We start from the raw sequence: 17,876 nt of genomic DNA, 5'->3' as shown, positions 1-17,876 counted from the left end.
GTGCCCCTACGTATACATGCATACAGAAACACAAAATAAATTAATAAAAATGTAATTAGAAATAATTAGCCGGGAGCGTAATACTGCAAGCCTGTGATCCAAGCCCTTGGGAGAAGGAGCAGGAGGGTAAGGAGTTCACAGGCTACACAGTGAGCTCCAGACCAACCTGGGCTATGTGAGACTCTGTAAGAAAACGCCAAAAATAAATTCAACAAATAAATAAGTTGAAAAGAAAAAAGATAATTGTATTAAAAAAACAAAAAGGAACTCCTCCCCGCACCACCCTGCTCTTTCCCCAAACCCTAAACATATAACCACTCTTTGATGTTTTGCCCAAAGCAACAACCACCATAACAATAATGGTAAGGAAAATATGATAGCGCATTACTTAATCAGACAAATTTAAGATTTAGCAAATATTGCATGAGATTTACACTAAAAAAAAATCATTATTTATCTAAACTAAATCAAATTATCCAAGTCAAAATTACATTTAACTGTGTGGCAGGGCTGGCGAGATGGCTCAGTGGTTAAGAGCGCCGACTGCTCTTCCGAAGGTCCCGAGTTCAAATCCCAGCAACCACATGGTGGCTCACAACCATCCATAAGGAAATCTGATGCCCCCTTCTGGAGTATCTGAGGACAGCTACAGTGTACTTACATATAATAAATAAATAAATCTTTAAAAAAAAAAAAAAAAAAACTGTGTGGCAGCCTCTATTTCATCAAACACTCCACTCCACAGGCTGAGAATAAACATACTCATTCAGACGAAAATGTCCTATTCATCAGTCCTCCACCCCCGCTAATCCCTTCTCTAATCCCCTGTGTCACACATACAGAAATCCCAGCCACAGTGACCACATTAAGCTAAGTCCAGTTCAGGCACCCCACTTTCATTGACACGAAACATTTGAGGCACGCCTACTGCACGCCTGCTAAGTGCCTGGCACTTGTCAATGATTTGGTTTGTTCACCACAGCAACTTAAAGATATTATCTGTGGAAAGAAAGAGAGAATAAAGTTTCTGCAAAAACCTGTGACTCTGGGTGCGGTGGCACATGCCTTTAGCTTTAGCACGCTGGTGGCAGAGGCAGGTGGATTTCCTTGAGTTGGAGGACAAACTGTCTACCTAGCAGGCTCACTAGTCAGACTCTGTCTCAAAACAAATAAAAGCCAACATATGCAACCCTATAAATCCATGAATCTTATTTCCACGACTCTTCCAAAGGCATGCACATTTCCAGTTAGTTACTTCTTGGGGAAGAGAGGAAAGAAACCAGAAAGATCCTGCGTAATCAGTAAGCAGGCAGTGCCACAGCTGTGGCTATTTGGTTGTGTGCTGGTGATAGAGGAAAATATCTTCATTTCAACCGGTTGCCTCTGGAATCAGTATAGGATGTGGCACACACAGAAGGGATGCCCCGACAGCCAATAGTAAGTTGACCTTACACATGCTGAAGATACTGTTATGACTCTCTATAATGAACAGCTAGCTCATTTGCTACAACGGCAGGCAGGTGTGCTCAGGCCATCCCTGAACTCTCAGTGACAATGACACACAGATTCCAAAATGTTCTTTGGAAGAAAATAATAAAAATTTAAAAATTAAAAAAATTAAAAAAAAAAACTTTCTCCTAATCGTTCTTAAATTCAACAAAACTGATCGGTTGTTATTATTCACTATTAAAAACAAAACAAGCAAATCTTCTGAATCCAACAAGGGAATTGCAGCTATAAAATTTCTCACGGATTGAATGAAAATCAGATTTGAACCTGAACTGTACAGCTCCCCCGGCTTGCCTTTCCAGAGGGGACTGGCTTGTTTGCTAAATCGCTTACTAATCAACTCATAATCCTAAACTTCGATTTTATTTTCCTTGCGGGGAGGGTAAGAAGCTGAGTGATAGTGATAACTATGTTGTTCAAAAGAATGCAGACATCAGGGCCCCTGACGTATTAGGGGGAGACAGAGCTGTGTCTTACATTCCATAAAATGCACGCACAAGCAAGGACACAAGCAAGCGAAAGAGAACACAACTGTGGTGTTGTGGGATGCAGGAGCAACTCAGAGGCTCTTAGAGAGGTCCCCACCCTGCAAGCTGGGACAAGAGCCTAGCAGAAATGGAATGGCCAGGAAGGTGACCAACCAAGGCTAGGGAGGTGACTTTGCTCACTTCATGCCACTCTTGAAGATGCTCCACGTCCACGTCAAAGCACCGCCCCCTTGTCCTTCAAAGGCCCCCAACCTGCAAACATGTGAGAACCCAGCCAGAAGAGCCACCCGATGGCAATAGGAGACATTGGAACCGCACAGCGGCTGCTGATGTAGTGGGGCCACTGAACCGGCATCCTTAAAGAGAGGCATTTCTCTGGAGTTGGGCGCATGTGGTTAATACCAACCAGATTCTCTGCCACCTGCCTGCTCATATCCAGATACTGGGCTGGTTTTGCTCCTGGATGAATTCAAATATGCAAGCCCGAGGCCTTTGCGTAGTTTACATTCCCACAAATATATTTATGCTCTGAGGCAAAATGTGGTCACCGTTAACCAGATACTGTGAGAACGCAGATCATGTGAATTGCTTGGCACTCTGGGGGACTGAAAAGGTGAAAGCTGTTATTACCATTCTTATAATCATTACAACCACCACCTTCTTGCTATTATTTCTGTGAAAAGCGGTGTTCTTTCTGACAGTGCTTGTTAGCTTGACTGTTTAGGTAGACGGCGGTGTCAACAGACCCAGGAAATGGTTGACAAAGAGTCAGCCTGAAAGGAGACGCCTAAATATTGTTTCATGCATGCCGAAGGTCTGGTTTATCACTAACGATGTTCTCTGCAGGTCGATCAGGGAAGCAGAAACATGCGGACATACAAGCTTGCTTACTCTGATTCACCAGGAACCTCAAACGAGGGCAGCCAGGACCAGGCAGTGTGTGTGTGTGTGGGGGGGGGTGTTGAAAACTGACTCTGAAGAGTTTCCTCGTTTCCTGCTACCTCCATTCATACTCCATCACTGGTTTCCCAGGTAACAGACACAGCCAGCTTGAATGAAATATGAAGACTGGGTCTTTCTTTGCTGTTCTTGCTGTTTTTACCAAAACAGGTGAGCAGGTGGGCAACAGTGGATAAAGAGATCGATGAGTGAGTCACAGTGGAATAGCCTGATACTCTGATACTCTGTATCAGACTTTACGGGAATGGCCGATGATACTTTGTATCAGACTTTACCGCTCCACCCCAGGACAGCTCAAACGCGGTTTGCACTAAGGCATGTGTGCTCACGTACCTACAGTCTCCCTCCAAACAGTGAAATGGAAACAGGATAGCTGACGAGGGCATGCTGTATCAGGTTGGGATGGAAACGGCGAGGGTTGATGAATGAAGACAGAAGATGAGGCTGAGTTGTAAGACATGAGCAAAAGGTCACCTAGGACATCCCCCTTTACCCCATTTCTCCCCGGGATGTGTCCTTAGGACTGTGTGACCTTGTTCTCCATCCTTCCAGACCCAAGAGCATAGGGAAAAACTGGTGATGTTCAAAACCACATTTCCAGGTCGTTCTTCCCCTGCCTTATTCTTTCTCCTTTTAACATAGATCATAGTCTTCCTCATTTAATGTAGATCTCCTGTAGCCCAGGCTACCCGCCAACTCTATATGCAGCTGGGGATGGCCTTGAACCCCTGATTCTCCTGTCATCACAAGGGTTGGGATTGCAGGCATGCACCGCTATGCCCAGTTTCAGGTAGCTACACAGTCAGATCAAAACAAAACAAAAAACAAACAAACAAACAAAAATAATAAAATCTCAAACCAGAAACCCAAAGTGAATTAGCAAAAGAATCAATAATTTTAAAAACTAATACATGAACTCCAGTTAATTTGAGCAATTGAAAATTAAAGTGCCACATGTAAAGAATGCTTTATATTTCAGATCTGAAGCTCTGGGATGGCAGTGCCCGGTGTGATTTTGGTGTGTCACCTTTGCTCTGTTTAAAATGCCATGTTTTAGTAAAATGCCAGTTACCGGCTGCCAGCTAGCTGTTTCTGTAATGGTCTAGAGAGGACCATGCTAATCTGTTAAACAAAAAATTTTGATCTCATTTGAAGCCAGATGATAAAAACAAAACCTCGTCAGAGTTCGTGCAACTCCTCCCCTTTGACCCCCGAATAAGATGATATTGAAGAATAAAATAACATATTCTAGAAGCCCATTCCCAGAAATGGCTCCATCCCGGCCAGCAATGCTGAATGGAAGCCGGGAATAGAAAAGACCCCACTCTGGACAAAGCTGAATGTAAGATGGAACAGTCAGTTGTGTGTGTGTGTGGGGGGGGGGGCTTAATGAACAAAAAAGGGAAATTTGTTTTTTAAGATCAAAATCTATACAGGTCTTAAAACACAACAAAATGAAGAGTGGTCACGCACTCACACGCACATATATTCACCTTCTGAAAAACAAACTTTAGATTTACATAATTTTAATTTACACTGAGATGATCCTAATTGTAAGCTATTCAGCTGACCATTCATCCCCCTGCCTTATCTTATCAGATCCCATACAGAAAGGACAGATGAACTACAGTTTATTTTCCTCCATTTAAGAAGCCATCCTACCCTTTAAATTTCAGGTTTTGGTGACATAACTATCCAGGGAGAGCAGAGGACATGGAGGCCTGCAGTAGAATGGCCCACGTCTTCAAGTGTTCCTCGGAATGTGGCCATCTGTTAGAGGGGGGCAGGTCTGCTTTCACTCTCCAGTCTGCCCCAGTCCAGCTCAGGGTAAAGACAGGAAAGAGGCCCTGAGAAAAGCCAGAATCCTTTGTACCACAGGAACACCAGCCAGTGGGTCCCTCTGTGGTCCCTTCCATACTCTGGATGTCAAGGTGAGAGTTTTTACTGGAATGTCGCCAGACCTGATCTCAGCTTAGGCAAGGAACAGGCAGGCAGCTTTTTTTTTTTTTTTTTTTTTTTTTTTTAACACTGTCACTCCTTTTAAAGGGGGCGATGCCCATAGTGCATGCTTGTACACATGGGCACACACAGCTCTCTAGAGCATAGTGACCCAGGGCTGGATGCAGCTCCTGATAGGATCACCCAAAGGCTTGACACTTCTTTACCCCAGTTCTTGTAAATTAAAATCTCCTTAAGATCCTCTCTGATATTAATCTTGACCAAGGCAGAAAGGGAAAAAAAAAAAAAAGGAAAGGCGCTCTTGGTGGGGGTGGGGTAGGGAGAAGACAGGCTGATGCATGTGTTTGGTGTTTAGCTTTGGGTGATGAACTCAATGGCCAGCTCTCTACAAATCTCCGAGTAGAACAGCAGAAGCCGGGCTGCCTTGCAGAGCACACACTCATGAAGAGCTCACGCTAGGGGGAAGCAATCACTTCCTGCAAGCTGATTGTGGCGGAGACTGATGAGATGGGTGAATATAAGCCCCTGCCCCTGATCCCCAGTGCTCTGGGCAGCAGTCATCAGGAGTTCTTTCCAGAGCTCTGCTTTCTCCAGTACTGTGACTCCCAGGGTCACAGAACCAACTAGTATGCAGCCAAAGGCTCCCACCACCGTGTCACGGTGTGACCAGGAAAACGGGGAAGGAAATGTCCCAGCAGACAAGAATTGAGGGTCACTAACACAGTGTCCAAGGGAAGAAAAATCTCCAAGTACCAACCTCTCCCACTCATTGCCCGGAGAGGCCCTTCAGAGGAAGGGGTCTGGTCTCAGCACAGCTCTGCTGTGGTCAGCAAAAGATCAGTGGGCCCCACTGGTGGCAAGAGGCAGGCTGGTCCTTCGAGGGTTAATCTGCCAGGCTAGCTATCACAGGGGTCACTGAGATGTGCAGAGAAGTTGAGCATCCCAGTCCCCCATGGCTGGTCTGCTAATTACATTTGCAATTATAAGCACCACAGCCTCCCTGCACAGGGACCCGACCACATTGGGCCAATGGGGCAACCAGATGTAACCCGGCCCCAGGCCACTCTGGTTCCACCAGAAGAGACTAGGGCCAGCTGAAGCCTGTGGGTCGTACCTCTGAGGAATGGTCCTCTCTGTAAGCATTCCATAGAGGTATGAGTGTGTTGGACAGAGATGGGAAACTCAGCAGGCTTAAAGAAGGTTCTTTAAGGGGTCACAGATGTATACCACACACACACACACACACACACACACACACACACACACACACACACACACTCCCCTTCAGAGCTGGAAGCAGCAGGCATCTCAAGGGCACACAGCAGAATGTTCAGGATGCTTCCAAGCTGACTGACTGGTTTGGCTACAGCCCATCCTCCTCCACTCTACCCTATGGCTTCCAGGGAGCAATCTGCACACCTTGCACCCACTGCCCATGCCTGCCCAGGCACCCCTGGGGAGTTACAGAGAAGGGACACTAGGAGCTAAACATTCCAGCCAAGCTGGAACATTGCAGTAACATTGAGTTCAGAGTCATCGGAATCCAAGCCCAACATTCCCAGAGCCCATCAGCAGGGCTCTTTAATGCTGGGCAGAGCTTCTATGTATGCGGGAGGAACAATTTGAGGGTCTCCTGCTGAGAGAGATGGGCAGACCTCAGGAAAGCTAGCAGGTGAGGGAGGGCATCAGAGTCAAGGCCATTCAGGGTACGGGTCTGGGTTTATTTGAAAAGGTAGGTCATGGCCTAAAGATCTACCATTCTTTCCTTTAAAATTTGGACCGTGGCTTAATCATCTTGAGATGACAAGTTCTTACAGCTAAGTTCTAGGGAGCCAGGCCAATAGCACCCTGTGCCTGGTCTGTGTGCTGTTGGCCTGACACTCTCCTTCTGCAGCCTGCCTGCTCCCAGGTCTTCCCCAGTCACCCTCTCAGGTACTACCACAGCCTGGAAATGATAGAGAGCCCTGCTCCAGAGAAGCAAGACATTTTGCAGAGGACCAAGGAAGAAGAGAAACTTTTCAATGACTTTAGGTTCTCCTCAAAAGCCATCTGACAAAATGTCCGGCTACAGGAACTCGAGGCCCAAGCACGGACTTGTGAGAGCTTGGTTGAGGACAGGGCCCTCCAAGAAGGCTGAGGGCGACATCAACACACTGTCACAGCTTCCACCCCCTCCTACATACACCGCTGTCCCGAAAGTCTCCTCTGTCCCTTTTCTCGACTAAATGGGATATTTATTGATCACTCCAAATCAATAGAATGAAAAGGTTCCTGTTTGGGGGATCAAGTTTTTCTCTCGTGCATGCTCTTATAAAAGAAAATTTCTTACACACACACACACACACACACACACACACACACACACATTATAATTATTGGCAGAATAGAAAATTGTTTCTAAGATGAGAGGAGGAATTGGTAAAATAATCTATCCCAAGAGGAAATTTCCAAGGAGATTAGCGCTGTCACCGACCCGGAAGGGCCTCAGTCCTGACTAGGGCCCTGTGACACTGACCTAATGTTTTTTTTCTATTTATTTCCTCAGGGCTGACCAACTCCGGCTAGCTATACCACTATCCTCTAACCCCTCTGGACACCTCCAGAGGAGTGCAGACACATAAAGAGTTCCTTTCTGGAGCCCCCTCCCCTGGAAAACCACGACTAATGCCTTCTCTCTGATTTATTTTCGAATGTACCATTAAAAATTAATTCCCCCCTTTGTTTTTCTCCAGGTCACTGATTTTGAATTACCATGTGGCATTTTTCCTACGTGTGAACCCACATATTTTACCTTCAGGACAGTTTGTTCTTTGTTTCCTTAACAACATCGGAGTGCAATGGTCCTCCTCCTCAGAAGGTGGCAACTGCACCCCCACCCCACCCCATCCCCAGATGCACAAATCGGGGTTCTGTGCCTCTGGTCTCCAGTCAGTGCCTCATCAAGTCATTCCTACACAGGCAACTCACAGGAGAGGACACTCAGCCTGCCTGTGTACATAAAACACTGATTTGGAAAGGAGAGGGAGTCACCTCTGGGACAGACTATGGGGAAATGAAAAGGAAGGGCAGGAAGGCAGGAAGGTACACACGTGCGTGTTCATTTCTCACCTGGGATGGTGAGGATGACACAGAGAATGTGACAAATGTTCTCTGTCTTAGGAGGGGACAGGAGAGCAGCACCCCCACCCACAACTCACATTCCCTGTGCCCTTGGGCTTTCTAAAGTCTGAGAATGTCAATGAATCCACACAGGGTAAAAACCATCTATACAGAGCACATGATGTCCCCACCACCACCACCACACACACACAGCACCCCATCACGGGTTCCCTGAGAAACATCAGCCTGTAATAAATGCATGCATGCCACCATCCTTCCAACACACCAGAGTGTGCAGCACCCCCCCTACTTCCCCTTCTCCCTGATTTTGTTACTTTGCTAGAGGAGGCTCCAAAGCTGCCTGCTTCCCCCACATACCAGCCTCTGTCCTCACCATGCTCACATTTATGCCCCGGCACCTCTGTACCAAGGCAAATGCAAACCACAGCTTCAGCAAACACCTGCAAATGAACTATAGCTTAGAGCTGCAGCTCGGCAGGTCCTGGGTTTGGGGTTGTTTGTTTGCTTGCTTGCTTTTTCTTTTTAAGCAGGCATACTTTTGACTTTTGGTATGACTCATGGATGGAGAAGCTATTGTTTATTGTTATTACTATTTTCAAGAAGAAGAAGGAGGAGAAAAGGAAGAAAGAAAGAAAAGAAAAGAGCCAGAAAGGGGAAAGAATCCACACCAGGCTACTCTATAAATGATTTTCGCCTTACACCTCTAAGACCTTGGCTCCATCGTCCTGTTTGTTGCCTCCCTGGGAGTCGCCTCTTAATCCACATTTCTCCCCAAACTGTAATCAGGCCTTCTGAGGGTCTGCTCAACACTATCCATGCATACATTCCGGCCCCTGCTTGCACACACAATCTCATATTGATCGATGATGACTTGAGCTAGGGACAAACACAGAGATATTTCAGGCTCAAGGGAAGAGGTCACCTCCGGAGAAAGGGAGCCTAAATAATTTAAATATCCAATATTTGACGTACTTGGTAATTTTATGTGAGGAAATGTCCATCAAGCATTCCAGTCCACACCCCTAACCCTCTTCTTCTCTCCGGGGTTCCCGAGGTTCTCATACTCCCTTGGGGAGGAGCCTGACCTTCCCCAAGCAAAGAACCCCTACTCCCACCCGGCAGCTCCAGAAGCGGCATAACCTTGAAAGAGAATTGAAAAGCCACTTTTCAAGCTGATGGAAATCAGAATCCATTATAATTAAGGACCGCTTTCCTTTCCCTCAAGACCTCCTGAACCTCTGTTTAAATTCTGCAGGTATCTAAAAAGAACTCTTCGCCAGGGGGAAAAAATCCCTGAAGCGAAAGGGTCACTGTTTCTGGGGTGAGGGTAGGGGGCAGGACAGTCCTGCTATTAACACAGCAGCCTCGCTGCTAAGTTGCCTCCTCGCGCTGGCCCGGCAAGTGGAGGTAGTCTCCGAAGCGAGGTGGAGGGTTCGAAACTTCACCTAACCAGAGGTGGTCCACACACAGCCTTTATCTTAAAGCTGTCACTCAAGTTCTTTGGCCGGATGGTGCGAGGAAAGGGTGGGTGGTGTGGAAAGGAAAGGACCGTGATAGGGAAGAAAACCTGAGTCTGTACGTTTCGTTCAGGGGGGGAAAAAAAGGAAAAAAGAAGGAAAAAAAGAAAAGAGAGAGGGGGGCGTTGAGGGTGGAGAAAAGAAAAACAGAAAGTTACTTAGGAAACCTGCCGGTGAGAAGCTAGAGTTTTCATTAGATTCTTTTTAATCTTAATTATTAAGCCTGCGGAGGATCATTTCCAGGACCGCACAACGAACGCTCCGAGTTCCACCGAAGCGCGATGGGACGCGGAGCGCCAGAAGGGAGACCCCGGCAGGTGCTTGAGCAGGTGGCACAGCCACCTTGGAGAGCGCGGGTGGCCCGTGTGATAATCGAGGCTTAGGGTCATTTCTCCCCTTCCCACCCGGTACACTCGGAAAACTGTCCCAAGAACCAGGAGCTACCCAGAGTCGTGTCCGGTCCCCGCAGCCTCAACCACCCATATAGCTCACTTAACCGACGTACTGGCGTTGCTCAGCCCGAACACCCGATATGCAGCCCCGAACGTCCACCCGACTTCACCTCCGCAGCACGGAGCGAGCCACCCGGCTCCCGGTGGGACACTGGTCCCCAAGCAGGACGTGCGGAGCGCAGCGCTCCGGGCCCTGCCGTGCCCCAGGGGCTCCTGAGGACCGCCACCCAGAGGGCGTCCCGCTGGGAGCCCCGCGCCCGCACAACGTTGGTCGCCTGTAGTTCCCCTCACTGGACCCCCAGCACACCTGATTTTTCTGGCCCTGGCTGAAATAATTTTGGGTACCCAGGATAGAAAGCAAAGCGCCTGTGGGGAGGATTCCTAGGACGGGACAGAACACCCTTGCGGTCACTTTCCCGCACCTGTTCTGGGCTTCCGCCTGCCCGTCACGGAAATGGTGATATTTGTCACCGCGGAGCAAATTCAGAGTGAGCGAGAAAGCGCCGCTGTTGTCTAAAAGTAAGGGCTCATGAAAGATGATGCGGGAAAAGTTAAGAGGAGGGTTTAAGAAACCCGGAGCAAGTGTGCGGTTTGCCCCCTCCTACGTCCGGAGCGCCCCTCCTAGGTCCCTGCCACTTCAGGAATGTGTAGAAGAGGAACTGCGACATCCAGGATAGAGACACTTGGATGGGCAGAAGGACAGTCAGACAGAAGGAAAAGTAAGGCACCTACTGGTTGTGGTAGCCAAGGGGGTCCGGGATGCAGAGTTCGGACACGTCCATCAGTCCCGTTTTAGCATTCCCAGTTGGAGGAGAAAGGCGGCGGGCAAATCACGCGGAAGACGAGTGAAGGGCACAGGCGAGGTGCGAGTCCCGGCCGGCGGGCACGGTGAGCGCGAGAAGGCGGAGTGGGAGGACGCGGCCGCGGCGGGGGAGCCGGAGGCAGAGAGCCGCGCGCAGCTCCGCGCTCCCACTCATCCGCGCGCTCAGCGAACGGGCAGAGGGGACGCCAAGCCGTGGAGGAGGCTGGGGCGCCCGACACTTGGAGCCCACTAACCCTACTGTAGCTTTAAGGCTGAGAGACTGATGTATGATTTGGCTCCTATTGGCTATCTCTCAGGGGCTGGACTTAAAGTGACAGAATCGAGCTGGGGTGGGGGAAGGGGGGCCAGCCCAAGAGACTTCAATGGAATAGGACACTCCGGCGGGCATGCAAGGTCCCCACCTCCTGTGGAGTAGGAAGGCTGGGTTTTAGAGTCCTAAAGCTTGTGTTCTTGCTTTTGCAGCTGAAAAACAGAGGGGAAATTCAAACTGCTTGGTGGGACTGTTGGAAGGGAGGGTGCTAACATACTCACCAAGCCCGCCCCCACCTCCACCAACACCGGTACACAGCTCTATGAACCGACAGGCTTGCAAACCCCCTCTGAGTTTCTTGGAACTGGTTTGTTCTCTAAATTAAAAACGAGTCACATTCCTCCCCATCGCCACCATAGAGAAGCGGCCAGTGGCTTAGAAATTCGCAGGCTCTAACCTCGTGTTTAAGGGTCAGGCCAGCAGGTGAGGTGCAGCCAGCCAGAGGAGAGAGACAGATTCCCCTTCCCCTGCTCCTATCACCTGGGCCAGTCTGCTCCGAACCTCTGCCATGTGGCTTGATGCAGGGTGTGTGTCCATAAAATGCCTCGAGACTACAAAAGTCAGGCTTTGCCCATTGGCAAATCTCAACAGTGCACTCAGGCCCTAGGCTCCAGGCATAAATCCCTGTCTGCTTGGGAAAACATGATTGGCCTTTAAAACCTCCAACTTACCTGTCACAGCTTCTCCCAGGCACTCGTTGACACTTTCAAACGCACACCTGAATTCCCAGCTATCAGCGCACCTGCAGCCCTGTCTGCCTCTCCCTCTATGAACCAGAACATTATGGGCCGCCACTGTACCATGGGCCGCCACTGTACCAAAATGAGCCATAAGTCAAGTCTCAACTCTTCTTGTGGGGCTTTTCACCTTGGGGATATACCTGCCACAGGGATAATAATCAATTTGATTATGTGTGCTGGTGTGGATACAGAATTATTTAAAAGGGGGAGGAAAAGCCCTCAGGAGAGAGTATTACCTTAGTCTCTACAAAAGACAATGAACAGTGTTGGGGTGTGTGTGGGGGAAGGGGGATATAATTTTATCACCAAAATAATGTCTAAGCAGAGTGTACCTGTAGGCAGTGCTATGTGTTTGGGGAATAAAGCCGAGAGGGCGAGAGGGCGGGTGCTGAGAGCCTCAGGAGGGGTTAGCCACTGTGGAGGGACTTAGGGAGTAGGTGCTAGCTTCAAGGGGCGATGTTTGACTTGAACAAATGCACTAGTCAAGGCTGGCGAGGGCAGCTGACACTGTCCACATGTGCTGAAGTGGAGGAAAGTGTGGGGTGGACCTGAGGCATCACATCAAGGGATGGACAGGGATGTTTGCCCTATCAACAGACCTCCAGCAGACCTGCATCATTAAAACAAAACAAGCAAATAAACAAAACCCAATAGGTATTTTATTAGAGACAAAGCGACGCAGAGGTATTGTCCTTGAGTTGGTTTCTACATGACTCCCATCTCTTGTGAAGGCCTCATTGACGGGCTTCTCTGAATTCTTCCTTTCCCTGAGCACACTCAGGGCTTGGCAGGGCTTTGAAAATGCACAGTTAATGACTCCTGTCGCAGTGGGGAATGAAGCCTGCTCTTTGGCCTGTATGGCCATGGACACATGAAAGAATGCTGTAGGTGACTCTGTACCCCTCCGCAGCCCATCACTACAACTGCCATCTAATAGACTCCCCCCTCCCTCCCAGACAGCACCCACATCTTCTGCCAGTCACACTGTTTCAAGTTGCTTAACACAGTTAGCAATCACGACTTTATTGATGTGAGAGGTACCGCCCCTTCTCCATAGATTGGAAGTCTCATGAGAGGAGTGACTGCGCGCGCACGCATGATGTTCACTGGAGAATTCCAGCATCCTGTACCCAGCAATGCACTGTGAAGAGTGGCTCACGGACAAAGGTTACACAGCAAGGGTTTTTTGGGGGGTGGGAAATCCTTTTCCCAGCACACAGATGTACGCCATACTGGCTCGACGTGCCAGGCAGTGACAGCTACAGCCCGTACTCAGCCCCAAAACACAGGGGGAGGAGGGGCCCGCAGTGCACTGTGTAGTTTTGCCACAAGGTTCACTAGGATAGGTACGTTCAATGCCTTTCCAGCCTTTTGATTCATGATAGGTTGATGGGGATGTAACCCCACCCTCAGCGGAGAAGCACCTGCATTTAGAACTCTAAATCAGGTTCGATAAATGGAGAGATTCGTGCACTTCCCTGTGTGCAGAATTGTCCTTCTCCAGGTCACACAACAAATACTGGCAAAACATGCCAGCCCGGGTCTGGATCTCTGCTTAAAACCACCTCTCAATGTGTGCAGACGGGTCTCTCTCCTTTCCCTGCCTCCTCCTTCCCTGAGCACAAGTTCTTTCATTAGTTGTGAGGTCAGTAGCATGAACTTCTGGGCGTATTCTGGGTGTATTACACTGGGGTCTGGGCATCTGTGTCCACCTCTTACATCATGGTGGAGTCCTGAGAGGGCAAAAGGGATTGCTAGTTGGTAAAGACCAATTTCATGACCTGCTCTCCTGACCTAATATACGGTCTACAACCCTGGCCATTTAATGCAGCCTACTATACTCCAAAACCCCGTGTTTCCCTTTGGATGGAAAGCTCCAAGTACGCCATGAGTTCAATCAATCCACAGGTCCACACGGATCCATCCTACCTGGTCTCCATCCTTAGTGTTGCCACATGTCTGCACCTGGGGTCTTTTGCCATCTTGGCAACCACTCCAAGCACAGCAGCCCTTGTCCCTGGTGTGGTGCAAAGCACACCTTTGTTCCATCAGAGCCCAGTTTCGATTTTATCCTCCGTCCCTTGGGACAGCCTTCCCAAACCAGCCTTCTATTTTCCACAAATAAGGCGGTGGTAGTTAAATGTCTGGCAAGTTCCATAATTTCCTCCTCCCACATGCTCTAGGACCAACTGCTAAATGAAGTTGTTTGTATCTCTCAAGCCACAAAAACTCAACGGAACTGGTGGACCCAGTTTGTTCTCTCCCCCACACCCAGAGAGCTCAATGGCCTCATCATTGAATAAGACACACCAGGCAGTTTTAGGAAATCTATCCTCTGGTCACTGAGTCCAGCAGATATTAGGGTTCACAGTTTGGTTCTGCCATCCCTCATCCATTCCCACATCTCCTGAAGTCAAGGGTGCAGGAGAGAACAAGGCTGTGGGGGAAACACCCAACGTGTACACCCACGCTTCTTACCACCAGTCTGGGAAGAGGAGGCTGACTCCATGGAATTGTTTGGATCATAAGCCAAACCCAACTCTGCTCCAGCCCACGGTGAGGACTGGAGAAGGCAGATCCTGGGAGGGCATCCATGGACAGTCCACAGTGACTAAGACAGTCCCGACCAAGACAGTGACCTTAGCCTGAGCATCTCTAGAACCATGTGTCATGGGCTCCAGGCTGGAGGAATGTCCTCAGCCACACACCTCTGCAGACCTGCTGCTTTCTCACATGCTTGACTCTGGGTATGGAGTTATATCATCCAGTGGGGGCCAGCAGACTGCCAGCCCATTGGCTGGCACTTGTGCCAAGGATCATAAGGAACTGATAACACTAATACAATGTGAGTTTGTGCTCTGTAATAGTCTCCTGCTGACAGACAAATGCTACAGAAACATGATGGCTTTTCCTGAAGCTCTAATGGGCCATTATTGGGGCTAGAAAGCTTGTGTTGTATTAGCACTGTTACCATAACACCAAAAACTATGAAGGGGGAGGGGGATCTTGGGTTGATAAATGCTAGGCTTCTTGCTTAATACTACTATCTGTAATCCATACCAAGGGTCTTGGAAGAAAGTCCAGATGTTTCAAAACTCTGTTACCTGCCCCCTCATTATGTACCCCAAAGATCTCATGCTCCCCAACACAGCTGAATAGTATATTAAAGCTCCATGCTTAGCACACGGATTGAGTCTTCCTGTAGGTCCTGTGCAGAAGACAATAGAAGCCAGTAGGGAAAAATGAAGGACCAGAAAATTGAGAAATGAAGATTTTCCTTCCTTCCTCCCTATCGCCAGGACAATCAGAGGGCATCATGGCTGTAATCAAATTGTTGACAAAGTTCTGGGGGAGGAAAAGAAGTGTTGGCAGGACACAAAGAGAGAGGAGACAGAGAAGTATGGGAGAGGAGAAAGAACAAGAAGGAAAACTGTGCCTTGACAGTACCTGGTAGCCAAGAGGCATTGAACAACGAGCTATTGACTGGATGAATGATCTAATTAAGTATTTTCCATTACAGTGCATTCTGGTTTTTTTCCCCCTCTTATAACAAAGAAACTTGACCTTATTTTTGTCTGTGTCACATATTAATTTATCATCCAATTTCTTGTGACTCTGGCATCAATTTGAGCACAAAACATCCTTGACTAGAAATGATAATATAAGCAATTCATCTGGGGTATTATTGGTAAAGAAAAACTTCTCAACCGACGATAGTTTAGCTACAAATGTCCCGCTGTCAAAGTCCTCCCGCCACGAAGAAAATGGAAAATTGGACTCTGTTTACATTTCTTTCTTAAAAGTCCGTGTGTGTGTGTGTGTGTGTGTGTGTGTGTGTGTGTGTGTGTGTGTGTGTGTGCGCGCGCGCTGGGACATATGTGGAGGTCAAAATTCTGTTACCTGCTCACCCATCACACACCCCAAAGATCCCCTGCTCCCTAGCACAGCTGAATAGTATATTAAAGCTCTCTGCTCAGCACTCAGATTGGTTCTTCCTGCAGACCCTGTGCAGATGATAAGAGGTTAGAGGACAAGTCCTAAGGGTTAGTTTTGGCCTTTTACCAAGTAGGGCCCAGGAATCAAACACAAGTTATTGGGCTTGGTGGCAGGTGCCTTTACCCACTGTGCCACCACACACACACACACACACACACACACTCACACTCACACACACACACTTACTTTCCCCATTTACATTTTAGTTTCAAGTATAATTATTTTAAATAAAACATAAAATACATGAAACTTTGGGGGAAATTAAACCTAACACTGAAATGTTATTATCAAGTAAGAACAAAAAAAAAATCACATCAGTTGAACCTGTCTCAGTACTGACACCAGAATTCAAAACTGGGATGGTGAGTTCCAGGCCAGGGCTACATAACAAGAGAAAAGGAAAATCAAAATTGGAGTCATTTGAGCTAGGTGTGGCAGCACGTGCTTGAGATTCCAGCCAGGGGGCAACTGAGGCCAGGGGAGTGTGAAGTTTGAGACAAAACACATCAACAAGGCAAAATAAAAACACAAACCAAATAGATGCCCACGATCAACTAGGGATCGTGTAACATGTTTTGATTTCCTAATGATGCAGTTAAATAAAATGCACTTTGCTTTCGCTCTCTCGGAATGTCTTACCGAGATTGGCATGGGCTTCCAGGCTTTAGGGGGAAAATATGAAAGGTTTTGTGAAGTGTAACGTGCTATGCCTATGCAAGACATGATAAAGAAGATAGCCTTCAATAGAGTTCTGATAGGCGAAAACTCAGGCCCACCATTGCCTTTACAGATGTATGATGTAACTAAACCAATCCCCTTGGTGAGCTCCCCCACTGCTCTCAATGATGCAATTATGAATGGGTCAGTAGCAACTCCAGATGAAGGCTGGAGCTTTGCAGGCAGGACCATCCATAGCATCTTTCTTCTTCATGAGCGCCTGGAAACCGGAGACCACAATAGGTTCCCTGACTTAGGAGGAAACAAGGCAGAAAGCGAGGCTGCAGGAGAACCAAAGCGAGTTTAGAAAGATGAGTAAAAAGGCAGTCACCAATCCAAGATTTAATATGGATAAACACCAGTAATACACTTGTCAGGGATGACCCTCCGAGCCACAGACTGTAGGATGGCTGCGGGAAAGAGCAGTGAAGCAGAGAGACACCTGGGGTCAGCGTAGATAGCACATTAAACATGGGCACAAGGTTCAATGGCATGATAAACACGGCTTTGGGGTAATTCCGCCAGACCCAGCAGAGCAGGGAACAGCAGTAATTCCTCTTTACACCTGCTGACTGAAGGCGCCGGTGAGGTTTATACTCAACCCCAGGGACTTGCTCTGAAAGACAACTGCAAACCTGGCAATGAAGGGACTTGGAGAAAGGAGGCGTCAGCAGCATTGTGGAGGGCATGTGAACCCCAGAGAGAAAGGGACAAACACGGGACAAGGAGGGGCGGGCTCTCTGGCCTACCGAAGCACAGATGTTTGGGTCTCAGACTCACTGACTAGTCCCTGCTTTCTCTCACCTGCAGCTGTCTCCAGAGTCTCCCAAACTCTGTCCTTTTGGATTCATGTGTTCTCTATGGATGGCTTTGGGGGTAGGGCCTCTCTTCTCTTCTTTTGTTCTAGTTTTTTGGTTTGTTTTAGACAAGGTCTTACTGCATAGTTCTGGCTGGCCAGGACATTGCCATGTAGACCAGGTTGGTCTTCAAGATGGGGGCAAGCCTCCTGCTCCTGGGTGCTGGAATTATAAGTGTGAAGTACCAGGGCTGAGACAAAACAAAACTGCCTGGGTCTGTGACTTCTTACTTAAAGCTCCTGCTACTCTCCTTGGGCCTTTTTGGGTGGGAAGGGGCTATAGGTGAAGGGTGGTCCTTGTGGTCCTGAATCACTTGCCTGCTGTGTAGACTCTAAGGAAGGGCTGAATGCCTGCCTGCCTGTGTTGAGCAAACACTGTTCCTCCTTTCTCTGGTTTGCTTTGCTTAGTTCGACTTGTATTTGATCCAG

The 17,876-nt window shown here is 48.2% G+C and overlaps 1 protein-coding gene across 2 annotated transcripts in view; it reads right to left on the bottom strand.

The window, feature by feature from the left end:
- Window positions 1–17,876, bottom strand: part of Esrrb (estrogen related receptor, beta) — a 160,512-nt gene that overhangs the window by 88,927 nt on the left and 53,709 nt on the right. The window contains exon 1 of one of the 2 annotated variants that reach the window (NM_011934.4): window positions 10,738–11,058. The exons of the other annotated variant lie outside the window; for it this stretch is intronic. Within the exon in view, the coding sequence (NP_036064.3) occupies window positions 10,738–10,787 (50 nt within the window). The 5' untranslated portion in view covers window positions 10,788–11,058. Of the gene's footprint in view, window positions 1–10,737; window positions 11,059–17,876 lie in introns of those variants that run through there. 2 annotated transcript variants of the gene reach the window in all.

Source organism: Mus musculus, chromosome 12 (assembly GCF_000001635.26).
Source record: "Mus musculus strain C57BL/6J chromosome 12, GRCm38.p6 C57BL/6J".
In the NCBI taxonomy this organism is placed as follows: domain Eukaryota; kingdom Metazoa; phylum Chordata; class Mammalia; order Rodentia; family Muridae; genus Mus; species Mus musculus.
Note: the sequence above shows the minus strand (reverse complement) of the source record. Positions and strands in the feature narration are given on the sequence as shown.